The sequence below is a fragment of the Ochotona princeps genome, chromosome 6, assembly GCF_030435755.1.
Source record: "Ochotona princeps isolate mOchPri1 chromosome 6, mOchPri1.hap1, whole genome shotgun sequence".
NCBI lineage: Eukaryota > Metazoa > Chordata > Mammalia > Lagomorpha > Ochotonidae > Ochotona > Ochotona princeps.
Window position 1 is genome coordinate 17,459,942 of NC_080837.1, and position 21,013 is coordinate 17,480,954.

The 21,013-nt window shown below is 44.9% G+C and overlaps 1 protein-coding gene across 5 annotated transcripts in view; it reads left to right on the top strand.

Moving 5' to 3' along the window:
* CSNK1G1 (casein kinase 1 gamma 1) overlaps positions 1-20,765 on the top strand; it is a 131,147-nt gene extending 110,382 nt beyond the window's left edge. For 3 of the 5 annotated variants that reach the window (XM_058665686.1, XM_058665688.1, XM_058665687.1), the window contains exons 11-13: positions 105-215; positions 10,799-10,905; positions 19,981-20,765. In XM_058665686.1, the coding sequence (XP_058521669.1) occupies positions 105-215; positions 10,799-10,905; positions 19,981-20,035 (273 nt within the window). In that variant the 3' untranslated portion in view covers positions 20,036-20,765. Of the gene's footprint in view, positions 1-104; positions 216-9,515; positions 9,678-10,798; positions 10,906-19,980 lie in introns of those variants that run through there. The other 2 variants (XR_009245589.1, XM_058665689.1) reach the window with 2 other exon arrangements.
* Positions 20,766-21,013: the final 248 nt, after the last annotated feature.

Consider the following 21,013-nt stretch of genomic DNA (forward strand, 5'->3'; position numbering starts at 1 on the left):
AAACAGAGCCCACAGGACACAGATGTTCTTGATTTTGTTATTGCTTGCTGTTGCTTCACCGTTCCTTCCCTATCTTGCTGTCATACTTCCTAATGCCTGAGCAGACTGCATCGTCAGAGCGCCGAGGAGAGTGGGAAGTCCAGCCAAGCCGGCAGACCAATACCTCATACCTGACGTCTCACTTGGCTGCAGACCGCCATGGGGGATCGGTGCAGGTACTTAACTGCCTTTATTGCCTTTTCCTGGCCTAGCATGGCTGATAGAATGTAGACTTGCTTCTGAAATTTGAGTTCCATATAATCAAAATTTGTAACAAAGGTGAACTGTTTTCTGTAGTTAAGTGAGTATCTGCATGTGTCTGTAGTGATTTCTGTGCAGGTGGACTTGGGAGTGGGTCATTTGTTGAGCTGGTTGCTTGTTGTTTACCATTGACTAAGAAATATCTATATAATTGCTGATTCTCAATTCTGGTTAACCTAGTCCTGCCTCCTTGACCCACTAATGATAAACCTTAAAAATAAAACAAATAATTTTTGGATAAAGAACTACATGCATGGTTCATGTCACGATGGTACTAGGGTACTTTAAAAAATCCATGGCAAAATGGAATTGAAAGTTAAGTTTTAAAGTTCAGCAGCTAAGGTACCTGGTCCTGCATCCCACATCAGAGAACCTAAGTTCAGTACTCAGCTCAGGCTCATGACTGCAGCTTCCTAGTGCAGACCCAGGAAGGCAGCAGTGATGGCTTATGTCATGGAGAGCTTGGCACTCTAATGGGAGACTTGTATTGTGTTCTCAGCACCTTATTTCAGCCCCAGCTGTTACAGGCATTTGAGAAATGAACCAGCAAACCAGCAGATGGAAATTCTTTGTGTTTATTTCTCTCCCTCTCTCTCTGCTTCTCAAATAAACAAATCTTTAAAAATATAAAGGTATTCATTTTGGTACAAAGTGTTTTGAAACTCATGCCTAGTGTGTTTTATCTACACATTTTTTGTGAGCTTTCTGAAGACCCTTTAGCTGTGCCTTTTCGTATCATGAGGTGAGGTACTATTGAGTGTAAGTCAGTTGTTCCTAAGTGACACTGAAGAAGTTGGCTTATTGCTTCTGTTTCAGCCTGGAATAAATGTGACCTAGAAAATTATTTCTGGAATATTTTCAATCTCTTTTCTCTATTTAGAATTAAGACCATCTTGTAGCTCTTAGTTTATAATATATAGCTGTTCTAATAATCTAAATTTCTCATACTGTTAAGTGATACCCCAAGTTGAGGCACATGGTGAACCCAGAGCTTCCAGACATAAACTGTGACCCAGGGATAGAAAGGCCCTATGTGTTGAGAGAAATGCCTCTTGACAGGCAGTGTTCTCATCAGGAGCAAGTCCCTGGAAGGGCTTGTGACTAACAGAAGTTTTGGAGACAGCTTTGGTCCTGCAAGTCTGAAGAATTTAAACATTCACCTACTTTCAACCCATCCTAAAACACATTAAAAGAATTTTAAAAGAATTATTTTTTAAAGACATAATTCGGGCCCGGCGGTGTGGCCTAGCAGCCTAAGTCCTCGCCTTGAACGCGCCGGGATCCCATATGGGCGCCGGTTCTAATCCCGGCAGCTCCACTTCCCATCCAGTGCCCTGCTTGTGGCATGGGAAAGCAGTTGAGGACGGCCCAATGCATTGGGACCCTGCACCCGCGTGGGAGACCCGGAAGAGGTTCCAGGTTCCCGGCTTCGGATAGGCGCAACACCGGCCGTTGCGGCTCACTTGGGGAGTGAATCATCGGACGGAAGATCTTTCTGTCTCTCCCCCTCTCTGTATATCTGACTTTGTAATAAAAATAAATAAATCTTAAAAAAAAAATAAAGACATAATTCGATATAGCGGATGACAGAAATAGGAGAGAAGGCAACGACAACAGCATTGTTGGAAACTGGAAAGCAGAACAGCAGTTATATGACTTAAGAGTTCCAAAGCACTGGAGTACTGAATCGGGAAAGGGAAGTACCAAGAACTAAACATACTTTATTTATATTGGGGATTTCCCAGTAGGCTCAGGTATTTGCCACCTGTGAGTGGAGGAGGAAGAGAGGACATGAACCAAAACAAGGACTAGCTGGCTGGTTAGGAAGCCATGGGAGCTGACACAGCTGGCACAGCATGCTAATCCTACTAAGAAGCTCCTGCCTTCGCAGCTCAGCTGTGGCCATAGCAGTCATGTGAGGTGTGAACAAGCAGGTGGAAGACCTTCTAGCTCTGTCGTTTTCTGTCTGTAAAAATCTGCCTTTCAAATGGAAATAAATAAATAAATACAGACATAGATATAAATCTTTTTAAAAAGATAAGTCTAGGCCCTTAGATCGTTTCACTTCCCCAGCAGAAATGAAAGGTTTCTTCTCAGGAGAACATAAAATAGGGAGTGTGTGGAATAGAGGGTACAAGGTACCATTAGGGGCAGGTGCAGTTCTCAGAAAAGGAGGAGTAAGTGAGCTTGTACACGCTGCTTGTCAGCCTGCTCTCCCAGGTAATGTTACAGCGTCCTGATACAGCCAGTTCGTTTGCCTACCTGGTGAGAGATGGAAGGAGAGCTTGGCAAGGATTTGGGAAGTCTGGAAGAAAATATCTAAGGCTACTGAGAAAAGTATTTCACCAATGAAATGGCCCAGCCAAATCACCCTATGATGCTGTCCATGGCTGACAAGTCCCCACTTAACTGTGCAGTCCCATACTTTTAAGTCCAAGCTATTTCTGGACTATCTTCAATCTCTTTGCTCTAGTTAGAATTAAGACCATCTTGTATCTCTTAGTTTGTAATATGTAGCTGTTCTTGTAATATTACTCTAAATATTTCTCATACTATTAAGTTATACCCCCAAGTTGAGGCACACAGACTTCTGAGGAAAGCCTTTAATATGAAAGAAAGTAAAGTACATAAGTAAACTGTGTTTTTAAAGTAGTAGTGTAAAAAGCAATCGGGGCTGCATCCAGCAGAATGGCTCAGCAGGCTAATCCCTGCCTGTCAGCGCAAGGATTCTGTATGGATGCTGGTTCCTGCCCCAGCTGCTCCATTTTCCATCCAGCTTCCTGCTTATAGCCAGGGAAAGCAGCAAAAAAATAGCCCAAAGCCTTGGAAAAGACCCAGAAGAAGCTTCTGGCTTCTGGCTTCAGATTGGCTTTGCTCCAGCCATTACAGCCATTTGGGAATGAATTGTGACCTGGGAAAGCAGTTGAGGACGGCCCAGTGCTTTGGGACCCTGCACCCATGTGGGAGACCGGGAAGAGGTTCCAGGTTCCCGGATTCGGATCGGCACAGCACCGGCCGTTGTGGTCACTTGGGGAGTGAATTATCAGACGGAAGATCTTCCTGTTTCTCCTCTCTGTATATCTGAATTTGTAATAGAAATAAATGAATCTTTAAAAAAAAAAAAAAAAGAAAATCTTTTTTAAAAAATCTTTAAAACAAAAAGATTCATTTTTTTATTGGAATGGCAGATTTACAGAGAGAAAGATCTTCCATTTACCGACTCATTCCCCAAGTGGTCACAAGGGCCAGTGCTGAGCCAATCCAAAGCCAGAAGCCAGGAACTTCTTCTGGGTCTCCCACATGGGTGCAGGATCCCAAGGCTTTGGGCCGTCCTCGACTGCTTTCCCAGGCCACAAGCAGGGAGCTCGATGGGAAGTGGAGCAGCCAGTATTAGAACCAGCGCCCATATGGGTTTCAAGGTGAGGAGTTTAGCCACTAGGCTACCACACTGGGCCCCAAAATACATAATTATTTAAAAATAAAAACATTGAGTGTTGACATTATAGTGGGACAGGTTTAACTGCTACTGACATCATCAGCATCCAATATGGGATGCTATTTTGGGCTCCAGTTAGTTTCACTTCTGAAATTTGCACCCCTTCTGCCCACATGAGAGACCTCATGAAGCTCCTGGTTCCTGGCTTTGGCCTGGCTCAAAGAGAAGCCATTTGGAAAGTGAAATGGTGAATGGGAGCTAGCTCTCTGTTCTCTTCTTTCTGTGATTCCCACTTTGAAATAAGTAAATTAATATATATTTTTTTAAATACAAATATTCAGGGCCTGGCACAGCAACCTAGCAGCTAAAGTTCTCGCCTTGCACACTCCAGGATCCCATATTGGCGCCGGTTCCTATCCAGCTCCCTGCTTGTGGCCTGGGAAAGCAGTCAAAGATGGCCCAAAGCCTTGGGACCCTGCACTCACGTGGGAGACCCGGAAGAGGCTCTGGGCTGCTGGCTTTGGATTGGCTCAGCTCCAGCCGTTGTGGTAACTTGGGGAGTGAATCAAAGGACAGAAGATCTTCCTCTCTGTATATCTGACTTTACCATAAATATAAATTTAAAAATCTTTTAAAAATACATTAATTTATCTGAAAGGCAGAGTTACAGGGAGGAAGAAACAGAAAAAGAAGTGTTATATCCACCGGTCACTCTGCAAATGGTGGTGGCAGTGCTGGGCTAGGCAAAAGCCTGGAGCCAAAAACTGCATCCAGGTTACCCACATGGATGACAAGGGCCCAAGCTCCTGGACCATCCCTCCTCTGCCTTCCCAGGTGTGTTACCAAGGAGCCTAACTGAAAGCAGAGCCGCCTAGCAGCACAGGTGGTGGCTTAACTTGCTGCACCACAACTCCAGCCCTGGAATTTTTTTTTTTTTTTTTTTTAAGATTTACTTTATTTGGACCGAACACAATAACCTAGTGACAAAATTCTTGCCTTGCAACTGCTGGGATCCCATTTGGACACCAGTTCATATCCTGGCTGCTCTGCTTCCCTTCCAGCTCCCTACTGGTAGCCTGGGAAAGCAGTAAAAAATGGCCCAAAATCTTAGGACACAACACCCACATGGGAGACCCGGAAGAAGCTCTGCGCTCCTAGCTTCGGAATGGCTCAGCTCTGGCCACTTTTGCGGCCACTTGGGTAGTGAACCAGGAGACAGAAAATCTTTCTGTACCTTCTCCTCTCTGTAAATCTTCCTTTCCAATAAAAACAAAACAGTCCTTTAAAAAATTTTGACTTGGGCCCTGTGCCATGGCCTAGTGGCTGAAGTCCTCACTTTGGACGCGCCGGAATCCCATATGGGTGCTCGTTTGTGTCCTGGCAGGCCCGTTTCCCATCCAGCTCCCTGCTTGTGGCCTGGGAAAGCAGTTGAGGATGGCCCAATGCCTTGGGACCCTGCACCCGCGTGGGAGACCCGGAAGAGGCTCCTGGCTTCGGATTGGCACACCACCAGCCGTTTCAGTCTCTTGGGGAGTGAATCATCAGATGGAAGATATTCCTCCCTGTCTGTCCTTCTCTCTCTCTCTCTCTCTCTCTCTCTATATATATATATATATATCTGACTTTGCAATAAAAATAAAGAAATCTTTAAAAAATTTTTCACTTAATGTATTTGAAAGGCAGCATTGCAGAGAGAGCCACTGCAACAATGGCTGCAACAACTGGGGCTCGGCCAGGCCAAATTACGAGCTGCAGATGAGAACTGTGTCTGCTTTCCCAGGTACATTAGCAGGGAGCTGGATCAGAAATGGAATAGCTGAGACCAACTGGCAACAGGCAGCAGCTTAACTCCTTATGCCACAAAGCTAGCCCTATGTGGAATGTTTTTTTTTTTTTACCATCCATAATGTAAATACTAAGAATTGATTTGCTCAAAGTTACGGTATGATATAATGGAAGAAGGGACAGGTTGTGGTGCTTCAGGTTAAGCCAAATTTAAATATCAGTATCTCTTTATATTTGTTAAGTTATTTTTATATTTTCCAATCTCTTTTCTTTGTATCATTCTATTTAACTGTTGTAGTAATGATGAAGTAGATAGAACCACCAGTCTTTGGCCCTATCTTAAGGAATTGGAAAATAGGGTTCCAAAAAGGTATTGGTGGTAGAGCTAGACCTCAAGTCCTTCTGTCACTTAGTCTAGTGTTTGTCCCACTGTATATCTGGGCAGCAGTTCAGAAATTAACACACTTTACCTGCTACTTGAAACAGTTGAGCATATGCTGCAAAGGTCTGCATTCATAGCCATTTGTCCCCAAGCTTGTTTTGAATGGTTGGTTATTTTAAGCTTTATTTACTTATGTGTTTTTTTTTTTGAAGATTTATTTATTATTTTTATTGGAAGGGCGGATATACAGAGAGGAGAGACAGAGAATCATCTTCCATCCGATGATTCACTCCCCAAGCGGCCACTACGGCTGGAGCTGAGCCAATCCAAAGCCAGGAGCCCAGAGCCTCTTCCGGGTCTCCCATGTGGGTGCAGGGTCCCAAAGCTTTGGGCCGTCCTCGACTGCTTTCCCAGGCCAGGAGCCTCTTCCAGGTCTCCCATGCGAGTGCAGGGTCCCAAAGCTTTGGGCCGTCCTTGACTGCTTTCCCAGGTCACAGGCAGGGAGCTGGAGGGGAAGCGGGGCCTCTGGGATTAGAACCGGTGCCCATATGGGATTCTGGCGTGTTCAAGGCAAGGACCTTAACCACTACGCTATCACACTGGACCGTATCTACTTATTTGAAAGGCAGAGTTAAAGAGAGGTGTAAGTCAGAGATCATCCATCCACTGTTTTACTTCCCAAATGGCTGTAGCGGCTGGAGCTGAGCTAGTCTAAGAGCAAGAGCTGGGTGCTCCTTACAGATCTTTCATGTGTCTCAGGGCCCAAGCAATTAATGGGGAACTATATCAGAAATGGAACAGCCAGGATTGAAACCAACACCCATAGGGGATGCTGGAAGTGCAAATGGCAGTTTTACCCATTACACCATTGTGCTGTTCCCCACCCTCCCCCACCTCCAGCTTGTTTCAACTGCAATCCTGTTTGAACAATTAGTGTAAGGTTCCCATTGATGCCTTTCTAATGTATAGAATGGGATGTGCCTCATTTTTCTTAAATTGTCCATAGCAAATCCTTGTTGGGCAACTAGCAATTCACAAAGGGGAGAAATGAGATAGTATGATACATGTGAAATACTAAGAGCAGGCGTTAAGAGCAGCAGTCCAGAGTGAGAATGCTTACTGATACTTTATTCCTATCAGTTGAAAAATGTCAATAAAAAAAATTTTTTTGGACCTGGCACCGTGGTCTAGAGGCTAATGTCCTTGGCTGCACGTGCAGAGATCCCATATAGGCGCTGGTTCTAATCCTGGCAGCCGTGTTTCCCATCCAGCTCCCTGCTTGTGGCCTAGGAAAGGAGTCATGGATGGCCCAAAACCTTGGAACCCTGCACCTGTGTGGGAGACCTGGAGGAAGTTCCTGGCTTCAGATCGGCACAGCACCAGCCGTTGTGGTCACTTGGGGAGTGAATCATCGGACAGAAGATCTTCCTCTCTGTCTCTCCTCCTCTCTGTATATCTGACTTTCCAATAAGAACAAATAAACCTTTACAAAAAAAGGGTTTTTTTTCTATTTATTTGAAAGTTAGAGGAAAAAGGATGGGGAGCGGAGAGACTTTCCATCTGCTGATTCACTCCCCAAATGGCCAAAATAGCCTGGGGTGGGCCAGGAGGTTCATTTGGTACTCCCACACGGATGGTCCAAGCACTCAGACCGTTTTCCACTGATTTCCCAAGGACATTTGTAGGGAGCTGGGTAGGAATTGGAGCATTCAGGACTCAAACTGCTGCCCGTGTGGGGTACTGGCGTGTAGACAGTGGCTTGACCTATGCACCACATCACCAGCACCAAGACATTTTCTTTACCATATTGGTTAGTTTTTGAGGTCATTAAGTAACATGATTCCTGCTGTAACCCTTGTGCTCCAAGAATAAGCTAAAAATGTACTCATCTGCAGCCAGAATATGTCTGTAAGCAATAAATGTATGACTGAAGAAATAAGCAGAATATTATTAGAATGAGAAGCTGTGACTCTTTCGTATGAAACATCAGATTTTTTGCTGTTGCTGGTTTTCTCCCAACTTTTTACTTTGAAATTTTCAAATCTAAAGAAAAGTTAAAAGAAAATCAAACCTCTGTATATCCATAACCCAGGATAACAAATAAGATTTAAAATTTTTGCCACATTTGCTTTAATTTTCCTCTGTGTGCACCGATATGAGAGAATGGGGAGGCTGTGTGTATGTGTGTCTTTATTTGACAATTACAGTTTATCCCAGATCATTGCAGGTTATCACAGAATACTTAAGTTTATGTCTCCAGAGAACAAAGACACACTCATGTGACCAGTAACACCATTGTCATATAAAAGGAAATCAATATTTCTCAATGCCACATTTATCCAAATTCCGGTTGTTCCTAAAACTAATTTTATAGGTCCAAGATCTAATCATAGTTCATATATTTTGTTGGTTGTTACAGCTTTTCAGTCTAATAGTGCCTTTTAATCACTTTTAATCTTTAATAAGTCATCCCATGTTTGAAAAAAAAAAAGTTTAGATACAGATGAAATTTCTGGGAATGGGAATAAAGGAAGCTTGTTGTATAGTCAGGGGAAAGTAGTCAGATTGCCCAGTATTCAAGAGACAGTAAAGTTTATCACTTAGTAGAGATTTAGGTCTTCCTCATGCAAGTCCAAATTACCAGGAAAATTTTTTCACTAATTGTGCATAGTATAATTTTTAAAAATCATGTATTATTAATAATGATTTTAGATTTGAAAGTTATAATCAATATAGATTAATAGTAATTTTCACCTGATCTTCTCCAAAGGCAACATATTCTTTCTTTTTTTAAAAAAAAAGTTCATAATTTTTTTTTAAAGATTATTTATTTTATTACAAAGTCGGATATACAGAGAGGAGGAGAGAGAGAGAGGAAGATCTTCCATCCGATGATTCACTCCCCAAGTGAGCCACAACAGCCGGTGCGCGCCGATCCGATGCCAGGAACCTTGGACCTCTTCCGGGTCTCCCACGCGGGTGCAGGGTCCCAATGCATTGGGCCGTCCTCAACTGCTTTCCCAGGCCACAAGCAGGGAGCTGGATGGGAAGTGGAGCTGCCAGAATTAGAACTGACGCCCATATGGGATCTCGGGGCATTCAAGGCGAGGACTTTAGGTGCTAGGCCACGCTGCCAGGCCCAACATATTCTTTCTTCTTCCTCTGTGATTATTCTGCAGATTTTCACAGATTATCTGTTGGTAAGGGTAGAGGCAGATTACAGTTGATACTTACAGAAAAAGAATAACCATAGGGAAGCATTTGTGAGCCATCCCTGTGTATCATGGCACGAGGCCAAGCATTGTCTGGCTAACTTCACAATAACCGCAGTGGATAAGCCACATTGTTTTCCCTTCTTAGCAAGTTCACGCAAGATCTTGCACATAGACACACGGCAAGTAAGTGGTGAAGCTGTGATGAAGTTTCTTATTTGCTGTGCTGAACTTGCCCATGATTGTTTTCCAGGTACTATACAGCCACTGTCACACGTTTTCTTGTATATTTCTTACATCAACCTGTAAGAATCAGTCTCAAATAGATGAAGTTACTTAATCAAGGGCATATGATATCTGAACCATTTATCCTATTTTGTGGTTCTCTCCCATGTTTCAGCCAAGATCTTTAACAGCAGAGTGGTTTGTCCAGCGGGGTCCCTTTTCCCACTCCCCAGCACCCACATAAACAGGAATCATGTGCTGGAAATGCAACCAAGTGGCAGAAGCAACTGCACAGCAAGAGAAGCCTGATCGGGTCCACATTAACCAGATGACAGGAGTGAGAACCTTCACTTACAGTTCGGGGACCGTCAGTGAGAAGTGGGATGACAGTGAACCTGAAATAAAGGTCGTTGAAATGAAACTGCTTTTCCAGGGGGAAGTGTTTCCTTACAGTCTTCATCCTCAAGAGAGAGGATGTGACAGTCTTGTTTATTTGATTGACTTCAAACCAGTGATCAAAGCCATGAAGAAGTTTTTGAAGGGAAGTGTTATTGCTTATAATTTCTGGTGCCTACTTTTGGTTTCTTTTGTAGAATTTTTGTTTTCCATTTTATTTGAAAGGCATGCAGAAATCTTCCATTCAATGGTTCACCTCCTAAAACTTGCAGCAGCCAGGGCTGGGTAAGACCAAAGCCAGAAACGCAGAACTCAGTCTGGGTTGCCCAGGTGTGTGGCAGGGATCCACATACTTGAGCCATCATCTGCTGCCTCCCAGGGTACACATTAGTAGGAAGCTGGATTAGAACCAGAGTGGGCAGTACTCAAACCAGGCACTCCAGTGTGGAATGCAGGCATCCTAAGTAGTCATTTAGCCACAACACCAAATGTTTGCCCCCTAGAATTATTTTTTATAAACGTCAGCTATTTTACTATAGCTCTTAACCTTCTTAAATATAACTGAGAGCATTACAATTTACCCATCCTGTTGAAGGGATCAAAGCAATTTTACCCTAAAAGTCTGATTTGCAGTTATTTTAGTAAACTGTTGTGTGCAGTTTTGCAATATGAAATAATGTGTATGTTTAGCACATATTTTTCTCATGGAAGTCCACAGACCCTAAGTCATTCCTCAGTAATTTTATCTATAAAAACAGAGTAATGTGATCAATTTATAAATGGCTAGAAGAAGATTAAGTTACACATGGAGGTAGAGTAGGCACTCGGTGTGGAAGTTATTAGCATAATATAACGACAGAGAATTTTGTGTCCTTGCATGATCTGGGTCTGAGTACCTTCACTAAACCAGGACAGTTGGCCCTTAGCCCAGGAAAACAAGTATTCCAGCTACGGCCTGGCTGGTGCCCAAACTTAAGCCCACGTCTCCTAAAATGACTCTCAGGTCCTGCCAGGAAACTCATATTGCCATTGTGCCTGTCACATTCTGTCCTCCTTTTTCAGGTGGTTAGTTCAACCAATGGAGAGCTGAATGTCGATGACCCCACAGGAGCCCACTCCAACGCGCCAATCACAGCTCATGCCGAGGTGGAGGTGGTGGAAGAAGCTAAGTACGTTCATCCTTCAAGGGGGCTCTTGTGTCATGGGATGAATATCTTTTCTGTCTCTCCCTCTATGTGTGCTGCTCATTTCGGACTGAATTCCTCCCGCTTGTGTCCACAGCTTCCTTCCTTTGACCGTTTTGTTTCTTGCATGATACCCTAAGGCTGCTGCTGCTCTTCTTTAGCCATGATTTCTGGGAAGAGTTGCGTTTTCCGAGTCCACATGGGGCAAAAGACATGATCCAAAACAATCATGTTACAAAGGCTGCAACATACGTGAGTCTTTTGGGGGCCCTGGAGCTTCTTACTCACTACAGAATGATGAATATCTGGTTTTAAACCACAGGGCATGCTGAGTAACAATAGAGTGCTGGTTATTGGCTAACAACTAAAAGGGTACAATCCTGGAAGAAGGGTTTCAGAGCCGTTTAACCCTCTTCCAAGTGGTTGTAGACTCAGACTTAGTAAGTCAGCCAAGAAAACCAGTATGCACCTGTTAAAGCCTTGGGAAGGCAAGGAAGTCACACTGATACCAAGAGAGTGAGGAGGCTCCTCAAGCCCTTGTGTGCTTCTCTTGCATGTGTGTGTCTTGCCCCACCCACACCATCAGCCCCTGGAGCTTTCTGCATGGTCTGTGTTTAAACTCTTAGAATCTGGGGTGGAAGGTGAAATAACTTCCAATTCTGCAAAAGCAGCATTTCTATCACTTCTTTATCCTCCATCCCAAATTCAGTAACAATAAGACATCAGGTAGGGGGAGAGAGATACACCCTGAGTCTGTAACTGCTTCCAGCCATGATATAGATGACCTTTCTTGCTGAGTTCATTCACAGTATCTTGTCCTCTGAAGCAGGCAACATATTCCTAGTGATCTCATGCATGAAATGGTAGTCTGAGGTGCAGTCACCTCAGAGTATGAATCAGTGAGAGACCTGCCAAGACTTGTATTCTTCTTACTTTTAGGTGCATCTTGCAAAGTTGTCTCAATGCCCACTCCCCACTCTCCTGTCCATCTGTATTTGATGAGCTCATCTTGTCCTTTCCTTGAAAAACTAGAGCTTGAAGATTTCTATCCAGTGGGTATAAAGCAGCTGGAGGTGACTTGGAATCACTCGTGTCTAGCCTCCACTGAGTGTGGGCAGATTCAGATTCTCTTCTCTCAGCTTCTTGAAGGCAGGGAGGGACCGTACAGGGTGGAGGGATGGAGAGAAAGGTACTCTTCCATTCTCAGGGGCTTTGGAGACTTCACAACTTTTTTGTTTCCCTGACAAAACTGCATTCCCCTGAATAGATTGCATGCTGTTCTCACCCTCAAGCTTTCAACCTTGACTGCACATTAGCGTCACCTGGGATGTTAGAAAATCTATCTGCCTGCACCTAGTCCTAGAAATTCTGATTTAATTTGTGGAGGTTGTAGCCTGAGCCTCAGAAATTGTAGAAACTTGGGTAATTATAATATACAGCCACAACTCAGAACTGCTGCACTAGATGTGGTCTTATCTGAACATCTTCTTTGCTTAAAAGATGGCCCATATCCTTTCCCACCCTCTGTGGCTGTTACTTTGAAGGCTAAAAGTTTAGCTCTGATTTTAATAGTTGTGTTTTTAATACTAAGATTGCATGGGCATCAGTCTCACAATATGCCCTGTACAGGTCTATTTATTTTTTAAACCCATTCCTCCTCTTTTCGTTTTGGTAAATGTGTACACTGATTGTGTATGTGAGTGTGGTGTTTGTGTCCTTTGTGTCAGATGGGGATGGGGGTATCCAGGGAAAGATTTTAGTTAGGTGTATTTTGTTCTGGTACTATCTAAGCTCTGGAATGTAAAGAGTTTGAAGTTCTTCCCATGTATCACAGAGGAACACTGTGCCTCTTTACCATCAGCTCCAGGTGTGGACCCTCTGACAGTCATGGAAACTAGTGGGAGAAGCTGTATTTGACCAAATCTCATCCCAGAGCCCACAGCCTTGGGCATTTTGTGGGTATTTTCTCTCACAGTTGATGGATTACCAGTACATCTTGCACAAGGAAATATCGGGACCCAGCCACGTGTTTTTCTTCTTGACTTTTACGTGTATGGGAGCAGGTTCAGGGTAATCATGTGTCAGCTTGCCAGATCATTTCCATGGAAAGAAGCCACAGCTAGAGAAACAGGAAATAACCTAAGCAACACCCCATTGTGCACTACCCTGTTTGTGGGTTAAATGAAACGGCAGGATATGTTGAATCTCAAATCAGGTCCTGCAGAAACATGTGAAAACTTCAGTTCCAATCTTTGATTGTAGGGTCCTCACACAGCTTGTTTTAAATGGCAGTGGAAAGAAATCACAGGGTCTTGGTTTTCATTCTCTATGCAGAATGAACTAACTTCCTTTTTCTCCACCTGCAGGACACATGTCCTTGTTTAACTATGCTTGGAAGTGTGTTGAGAGCAGGAGGTTCTTGGTTGATTTTTGTTAATTAATGCAGAATTTTTTATTATCCAGAGTTTAGCTATCACTTAACAGACATGGACCTTGTTTCTCCTGAGAGTTAACATGAGTAGGCAGTTAAACCTTAACCACAGCAGTGACCCACTCCCCTCTGATTCATCTAATAAGATGCAAAGGATTTAAACCTTTCTCTTCTCTAGAGGAAGATCTGTTGGCTAGCTTCCTTGACCAGGCATATTGGACTTGGAGAAAGGCAAGGGGTTTCTTTATCCCTCAGAGTGGTTGGAAGGTCAGGTTACTGCTGCCGGGTAAGACTTTGTGTGGCCTCAAAGAATGGCTCAGCCATGATGCCCACTGATTTCTGAGAGGCAGCGTCATTTGTTCCTTCCTTTACTGCTTTCCTGAAAACTCCTCAGGAGGTGCCCCCTGGACTCCCCCGCCTCTGTTTTGCTCTACTCCCTGGTTCCAACTCGCACCTTGATGCTTCAGTCAGTGCTTCCCCTCCACACTGTGGAACCCGAGGGCCTGCACCTACCTGTTCACCTCCCTTGGCAGAAGAAGAAACTAAACACAGACACATCCTGCATGTTTGCATGGCTCACAGGGAGGCGCTTCCATCTCACCTCTGTGGACTAATCTCTCTCTCTTTCTCTTCCTTCCTTCCTGTGTTTTTCTCTTTACACACTCTGTAGCTGCCTGAAAATGCTCAACCTGTGGTGAGTCCCTCTCTCCAGTCCACATGCCAGGGGAGCCGACCAGACTAGGCTGGGATTGGCAAAGCCAAACAAAAATGTCTTAACCCCATTGAATGGCTTCCATATAAGTTCTTACGCCATAGTTACCCAAATGGAGGAACTAGATCCACAAGGTGGGGACGGGGCTGACCTGTACCTATGAATTAATCTATCCCTTCTCTCCTTTCAATTTCATTTGAATTCATGTCATCGCTGCCTCCTGCCAAAACAATATTCCATAACATGCAAAATTTTCTCCCAAATCATAATGACCCAATGTTGTCAGAGGGTTAGAGGCAGGGCGAAAAAGTCAGGGTTAGTGTGTCAGTAGTTTTCTCACAGCCATGAGGGTGATATGGTTACCAGATAAGCTCCCATTCTGCAATGTGGTCTCTGAGCTGGCAACTGGCTATTGTGGGAAAATCTGACCTTTTGATTCAACTGATTCTTTCATCTGTAGAGCAAGACTCTGAAAAAAGCAAGAAGAGCCTTTGGGGGGAGAGATGTACATTTTGCTGTTTTGGGGGTCGTTTTGTTTGTTTGTTGTTTAGTGTCTTTTTATTTATGCTTATAAGGGAGGATAGTGGGCCAGGGGCTAACCTCAGCTGGTTAAGAGTTTGGAGCCTGCCTTTTCCACTCCTTGAAAAGGCTTGTGGAATTCATTTTGGACGCAACGTGAGATTTGTGAAGGGGAGAAGCCCTAAAGTATCCATCTGTGTTAAAGAATATTTTTGCTGTAAATCAGGGTCCCCTTCCTAGCCGCCTTTCTAGACACTACCTATAACCTTCTAAGTGTCTGTCCTTGAACTTGGGACTGAGGCATCCTGGGGTTGTGCCTCTCGCATGTTGCCTGCACACATAGGGTCCAGATTCTGCATGGTGACAGAAGCCTGCTATCCTCTACCACTACCTGTTTCTGTTTGTCTTCAGTGACTGGGTTGGGCACTGGTTTTTCAGGCCTAACAGCCTAAGCCAAATTGCTTACAACAAGTTCCTGAAGGGTTGTATTAAATACAACACTGAGTTTTATGGAGGTAGGTTTTGTAGCCTTAGGGTATCAAAGACTATATTTGGCCTATTCATTTTGCAAATGTGTGTCTGTTGTAATCTGACATTGTCTTAGTCCATCTTTACTGTGAGATGTCAGTCATAGAATCCCAACCACAGATACTTGAAAGCCTGTAACATGCTCATCTAACTCTTCCTGAAACTCTCCAGAGTCCCAACGCCTGCCTCAAACAGCTTAATGTCATCAAGCTGGAGTTAGGTGAAGTAATTAGGAGTGCTCCAGGACACTGCTACTTTTACTTCTTCATTTTTAGAATTTATTCATTTCTGTTTTTAGAATGCAGAGTGTCAGAGAAAGAGCAAAATCTTCTACCTATTAATTCATTTTCTTTTTTTTTCTTTTTTTTTGTTAAAGATTTATTTATTTTATTACAAAGTCAGATATACAGAGAGGAGGAAAGACAGAGAGGAAGATCCTCTGTCCGGTGATTCACTCCCCAAGTGAGCCGCAACGGCCGGTGCTGCGCCGATCCGAAGCCAGGAACCAGGAACCTCCTCCGGGCCTCCCACATGGGTGCAGGGTCCCAATGCATTGGGCCGTCCTCGACTGCTTTCCCAGGCCACAGGCAGAGAGCTGGATGGGAAGTGGAGCTGCCGGGATTAGAACCGGCGTCCACATGGGATCCCGGGGCGTTCAAGGCGAGGACTTTAGCCGCTAGGCCACGCCACCGGGCCCTATTAATTCATTTTCAAAACAGTCACAATAGCCAGGGTTGAACCAAACTGGAGCCAAGTGTCTGTCAACATGACTGCCACGTGGATGACAAGGCTCCAAGCACCTGGGCCATCATCCACTGCATTGGCAGGAGGGTAGATCAGAAACAGAGCAGCCAGGACTACAACCAGCATTCTGATACAGGATGTTGGCTTTACAGGTTGTGGCTTAACCCACTGCACTAGAACATCTTGTTGTGACAACAATCTTCTGTTGTCCACAAGAGCTGAGGGAGGGAAGAGGTCACTGTGGATAGGAATGATCAAGGAAGACCTCATGGATACTATGCACTTGAGCCAGGTGTTGAGCAAAGGAAGAAGGTACAAACATGGCAGAGAAGAGGAACATGACACAGAATTAGCTGAAGGGAAAGAGCTGGGCCAGAGTAACGGCGAAAAAGGGTGATCAGCGGCTGGCAGTGTGGTATAGCAAGTAGAGCCACTGTCGTGCCAGCATCCCATATGTACACTAATTTGAGTCCCTGATGTGCCATTTCCAGTCCAGCTCCCAGAAACCAGGGCTGAAGAACAGATGGTGGGGCCTGTTTGCTCGTTGGTTAAGTTACTGAGTTATTACAAAGCTTCTCTTTGCTGAAGCATCAAAATAACTAACCAGAAGTTAGTCCAGGGCTCTGGATTGAAAGTAGTCCAGGTCCTCCCATCCCATATCACAGCCTCCTGCAGTCTGGTGAGGTCAGAGTGGTACGGCAGGCTACAGTGTGACTGACTTCCACAGTGTGCCTCGGAGGAGGTGACAGAGGTCACGGTCCACTTTGCAAGGATTCTAAATAGTGCTTGAAATTTGATTGCTTTTTCTGAAATAGTCTAAAACCTCACCTTAACATCCTCCCATAAGCCTAAGAATAGAAGTTAGTGTAAAAGTTAGCCTCTGGATGTGTGCTTACCATGGGACAGGTAAGTCTCTGAAAATGTTGGTGCTTTCATGAGACTTCATTTGCCTCTGGTAGTACTAATTTCAGGACATTCACCATGAGAATGCCCATTTATGAAGCATTTTTTCTTCTTAATTCTTAGTTCTTCCCAGAGTTTCCACAGAAGACTGTAGTAGACAATCAAAAGTGTTCTTTATTTTAAAACTTTATTCATATGACACTTTTGGTTAGTGATTATACTCACACTTGTTAGTTAATAGTATTTCACAGATGTCATTGATTGTATCAGAGAAATTTTTTTAGGTTTATTTATTTTATTCAAAAGGCAGAATTACAGAGAGGAAGAGATGGAGATCTTCCATCTGCCAATTCACTTCCCAAATGGCTGCAGCAACCTTGACTGAGGCAGACTGGAGCCAGGATCTCCTTCTTGGGAAGTAAGGGTCCAGTTGCTGCTTTCCCAAGGGTATTAGTAGAAAGCTGGATCAAAAGTGGTGTACCAGGCCCGGCGCAGTAGCCTAGTGGCTAAGGTCCTTACCTTGCACATGCCGGAATCCCATATGGGTGCCGGTTCTAATCCCGGCAGGCTTTCCATCCAGCTCCCTGCTTGTGACCTGGGAAAGCAGTCAAGGATAACCCAAAGCTTTGGGACCCTGCACCCACATGGGAGACCCAGAAGAGGCTCCGGGCTCCTGGCTTTGGATCGGCACAGCTCTGGCTGTTACAGCCTCTTGGGGAGTGAATCAGTGGACAGAAGATCTTCCTGTCTGTATATCTGACTTTCCAATAAAAATAAAATAAGTTTTTAAAACAAAAAGTGGGCAGTACTAAGAAATTAACTGGGCACCCATTAGGATGGTGGTACCACAGGATGTGGCTTAGCCCACTATGCCACAGCAGTGGCCAATGCCTGAGAAAATGTTTTGTAGGACCCTTTTTTTTTTTTTTAAGATTTATTTATTTTTATTACAAAGTCAGATATACAGAGAGGAGGAAAGACAGAGAGGAACATCTTCCATCCGATGATTCACTCCCCAAGTGAGCGCAACGACCGGTGCTGCACCAATTCGGAGCCAGGAACCAGGAACTTCCTCCAGGTCTCCCACATGGGCACAGGGTCCCCAAGGCTTTGGGCCATCCTCAACTGCTTTCCCAGGCCACAAGCAGGGAGCTGGATGGGAAGTGGAGCTGCCAGAATTAGAACGGGTGCCCATATGGGATCCCGGTGCATTCAAGGTGAAGATTTTAGCCATTAGGTGACGGCGCTGGGCCGTGTAGGACCCTCTTAAGAAGTTTGCAAACTTCCATGTTTGAGTCATTCAGATATGAATAAAGCCTATCATTGTATGTGTAAATGTTGATTTCTGCAGTCTAAGAAGCTTTGCCCAAGTTTTTGTTGTGATTGATGCTCTTAAAAATTTTTTTTTAATTTATTTTGTTTGAAAATAACAGGGCACCATCTGTTGGTTCTCACTCCACCCACCTCCCTGCCCCCCAGTGTCTGCAATAGCTGGCACTGAACCAAACTGAAGTCAGGTATTGGAAACTTCATCCAGATCTCCCATGTGGGTCGCAGGGACCCAGCTGCTTGGTCCATCACCTGCTGCCTGTCAGGGTGTATATTTTTTTTTATTTGCATATAATTTATTATTATACGTTTAGTACAAATTATAGTATATAATGAATAAAAGTGAAAAAAAAACACATGAGAATGCTAATAATACCATTGCTTTGCTAAACATTTCTTAGGTCTGCCCTGACCTGCAGTACCAGGTGAGGACTATTCAGAATGAGAGAATTCCTTTCAGGACGCGAGCTTTCTCTGCTCCTGCAACCACTTCTTCCCATACCATGTTATATCTCACATATGGTCATGGTGAATGATGTAATCTTCACTTATGTTACAGTCCCTCACACCCACGTATTTCTATTGTCTGTCAGGGTGTATATTAGCAGGACACTGGAAATGTGAGTGGAGCCAGGACTCAAATCCAAGCACGGTTATGCAGATTGCAGGCATCCTAGTGAGTCTTAACTGCTGGGCCTTGTCCAAGTTTTTAATAACCAGGCCATTGGATGCAGAAGTACCAAAGGGACTAACTGAAAAAGAGAGGAATCTTAGCAGTAGTAGAAAACTTAGGGGTAGGAGCAGTAAGCTGTGGTTCTTCATTTCCATACAGATGTTCTTGGCATTAACCCTTAAAAGTATGGAAGAGGCCCAGAGATGATTCTCAGAAAAGCTTTTCTTCTGAGGATCCACCAAATCGGAGTGATTTTCCCCACTTCCCTCCCCTCTGTCATCTGGCATTTTGGACTCATTCACTTCCTTCTGCCCTTCATATTCTCCTTCCCCATGCATCACCTCCCTGGAAAGGTCATACCTTTTGCACCAGCCTTGCACCAGCCCTCATCACCTGCTGACTGCTTGACCAAGAGTGATGCTTCCTAATCCAAAAACAAGAGGAATGTGCCAGAACTATGGCTGTTCCCCAGAGGGCAGCACATGCAGGGTTCCAGAAGGGAGTAGGCCCTAATCCCCACCCTCCTCTGGCACAGCAGCAGTGCTCTCAGGAAACTGAACTGGGAGAACTCTACAGCCATATCAGGTCCTGGACTGTGGCCTGGTCCCTTCCTTATGATAGGGGAAGGTGTGCCCATCTCAGCCTGGAGGTGTGGATACGCAGTCTCTGCCTCCTCCAAGTGGTCGCTGAGGTTAGGGAGGGGGCAGAGAGAGGAGAGACCCTGAAAGTCTGCATTGGTGGGAGACTGAGATCTTCCCTGAGTTGCAGACATCATGTTTTTCATGGGATTTGTTTGCTTTAACTTAACCATCCTGTCTGCTGACCACTGAATGATGAGAAATAATTCTACCCTCAGAAGAAAGGCATAGACAATGCAGGTTATTCTTACCCAGCCCTGAGGATCCCATCTGAGGTCTGGGATCTGGGTTGGATATTAGGCTAGAAAAGAACCTTACTCTATGCTACTCCTAGAAATGCCTGTTCCAGCTTTGCCCAGCCTGCAGCATTTTACTGATTAGGTTGAGTGGCTGCAGCCTGGCAGTCAAGCAGCTGTTACCTTTGGCTTCCCTGGCAGAGGCTGCCCACCGCCTCAGAGTGTGCACTGTGGATGGGTGGACTTGTGGGCGGGTGCCAGCAGCAGGGAGCAAAGGGCAGGCAAGACATCTGCTGGGAGCTGCTGCACACCTCTAGTGTTGACTCACTGTGTTCCTTGTGCTCCAGGTGCTGCTGTTTCTTTAAGAGGAAAAGGAAGAAGACTGCTCAGCGCCACAAGTGACCAGTGCCTCCCAGGAGTCCTCAGGCCCTGGGGACTCTGACTCTATTGAACCTGCAGCTCCTGCCATTTCTCATTGGAAGGGACTCCTCTGTGGGGGAGGGTAGAGATCCAAACCAAAAAGAAGAAAGCAGATGCCCCCAGCAGGAGCCCATGTGGGGCCCAGTGGGTCAGGGGCTGTCCGGCCTGCGGAAGGCTCTGAGCAGGTCCCAGAGCTGCTGCTCCTCCATGACTTGCCCTTGGGGCCACCTGGTCGACCCTCCTTCCCATTGTTTACAGTGAAGGTGTCATTCACAAAAACTCAAGGACTACTGTTCTCTTCCCTCCTCTTAGTTTACTCCTGGGTCTTGCCCCTGCCCTTAGCCCTCCCAGCATAAAAGCTATGAAACTAAAGGCTTTGCCTGTGGAAGCGCAAAGGGCTGGGGTGAAGGAAGGCCCAGAAAGTAAGAGGAAGAAGCAGACCTGGGCTGGGGAGGACATTCTCCACCCCCAAGTGTGTCTGGCAGTACGGCTTCCTCTTCCCAATGGCCTGCCAGCCTCCAGCAGGCTCAGGCTCCGCCTCCCTCCCTCCTGTGAAGTTACACTGTAGGACGCCAGCCGTAAGAAATCCTGAGTCTACTGTCCCTTGTTGGCGTTCTTAGCTTTCTTGACAAAGCAGATGCTTTCCTCCAGGTGGTAGCAGGACAATGCAGATTGTTCTGAAGCAAAAGGAAAGAAAACTGACTTTATTGCACTTTTAGTTGAGGTTTTTTTTTAACAAACAAAAAAATGGGGCAGATGCATATTGTGTCTGGTTATATTGGGGGTTTTACTTTTTTCTCTTTTGAGGGGGATGGGGCCAGCCAAGCCATTGACAGAGAACATGGGTTCAGAGGACATTCTCACTGGAAAGTCTGCTCTGCAGCACACAGACAAGAAGAAGCCAAACTCTATGTCATCCCGAGTTGACACTCGGGCTGGCAAGGAAACATACTTGAATTT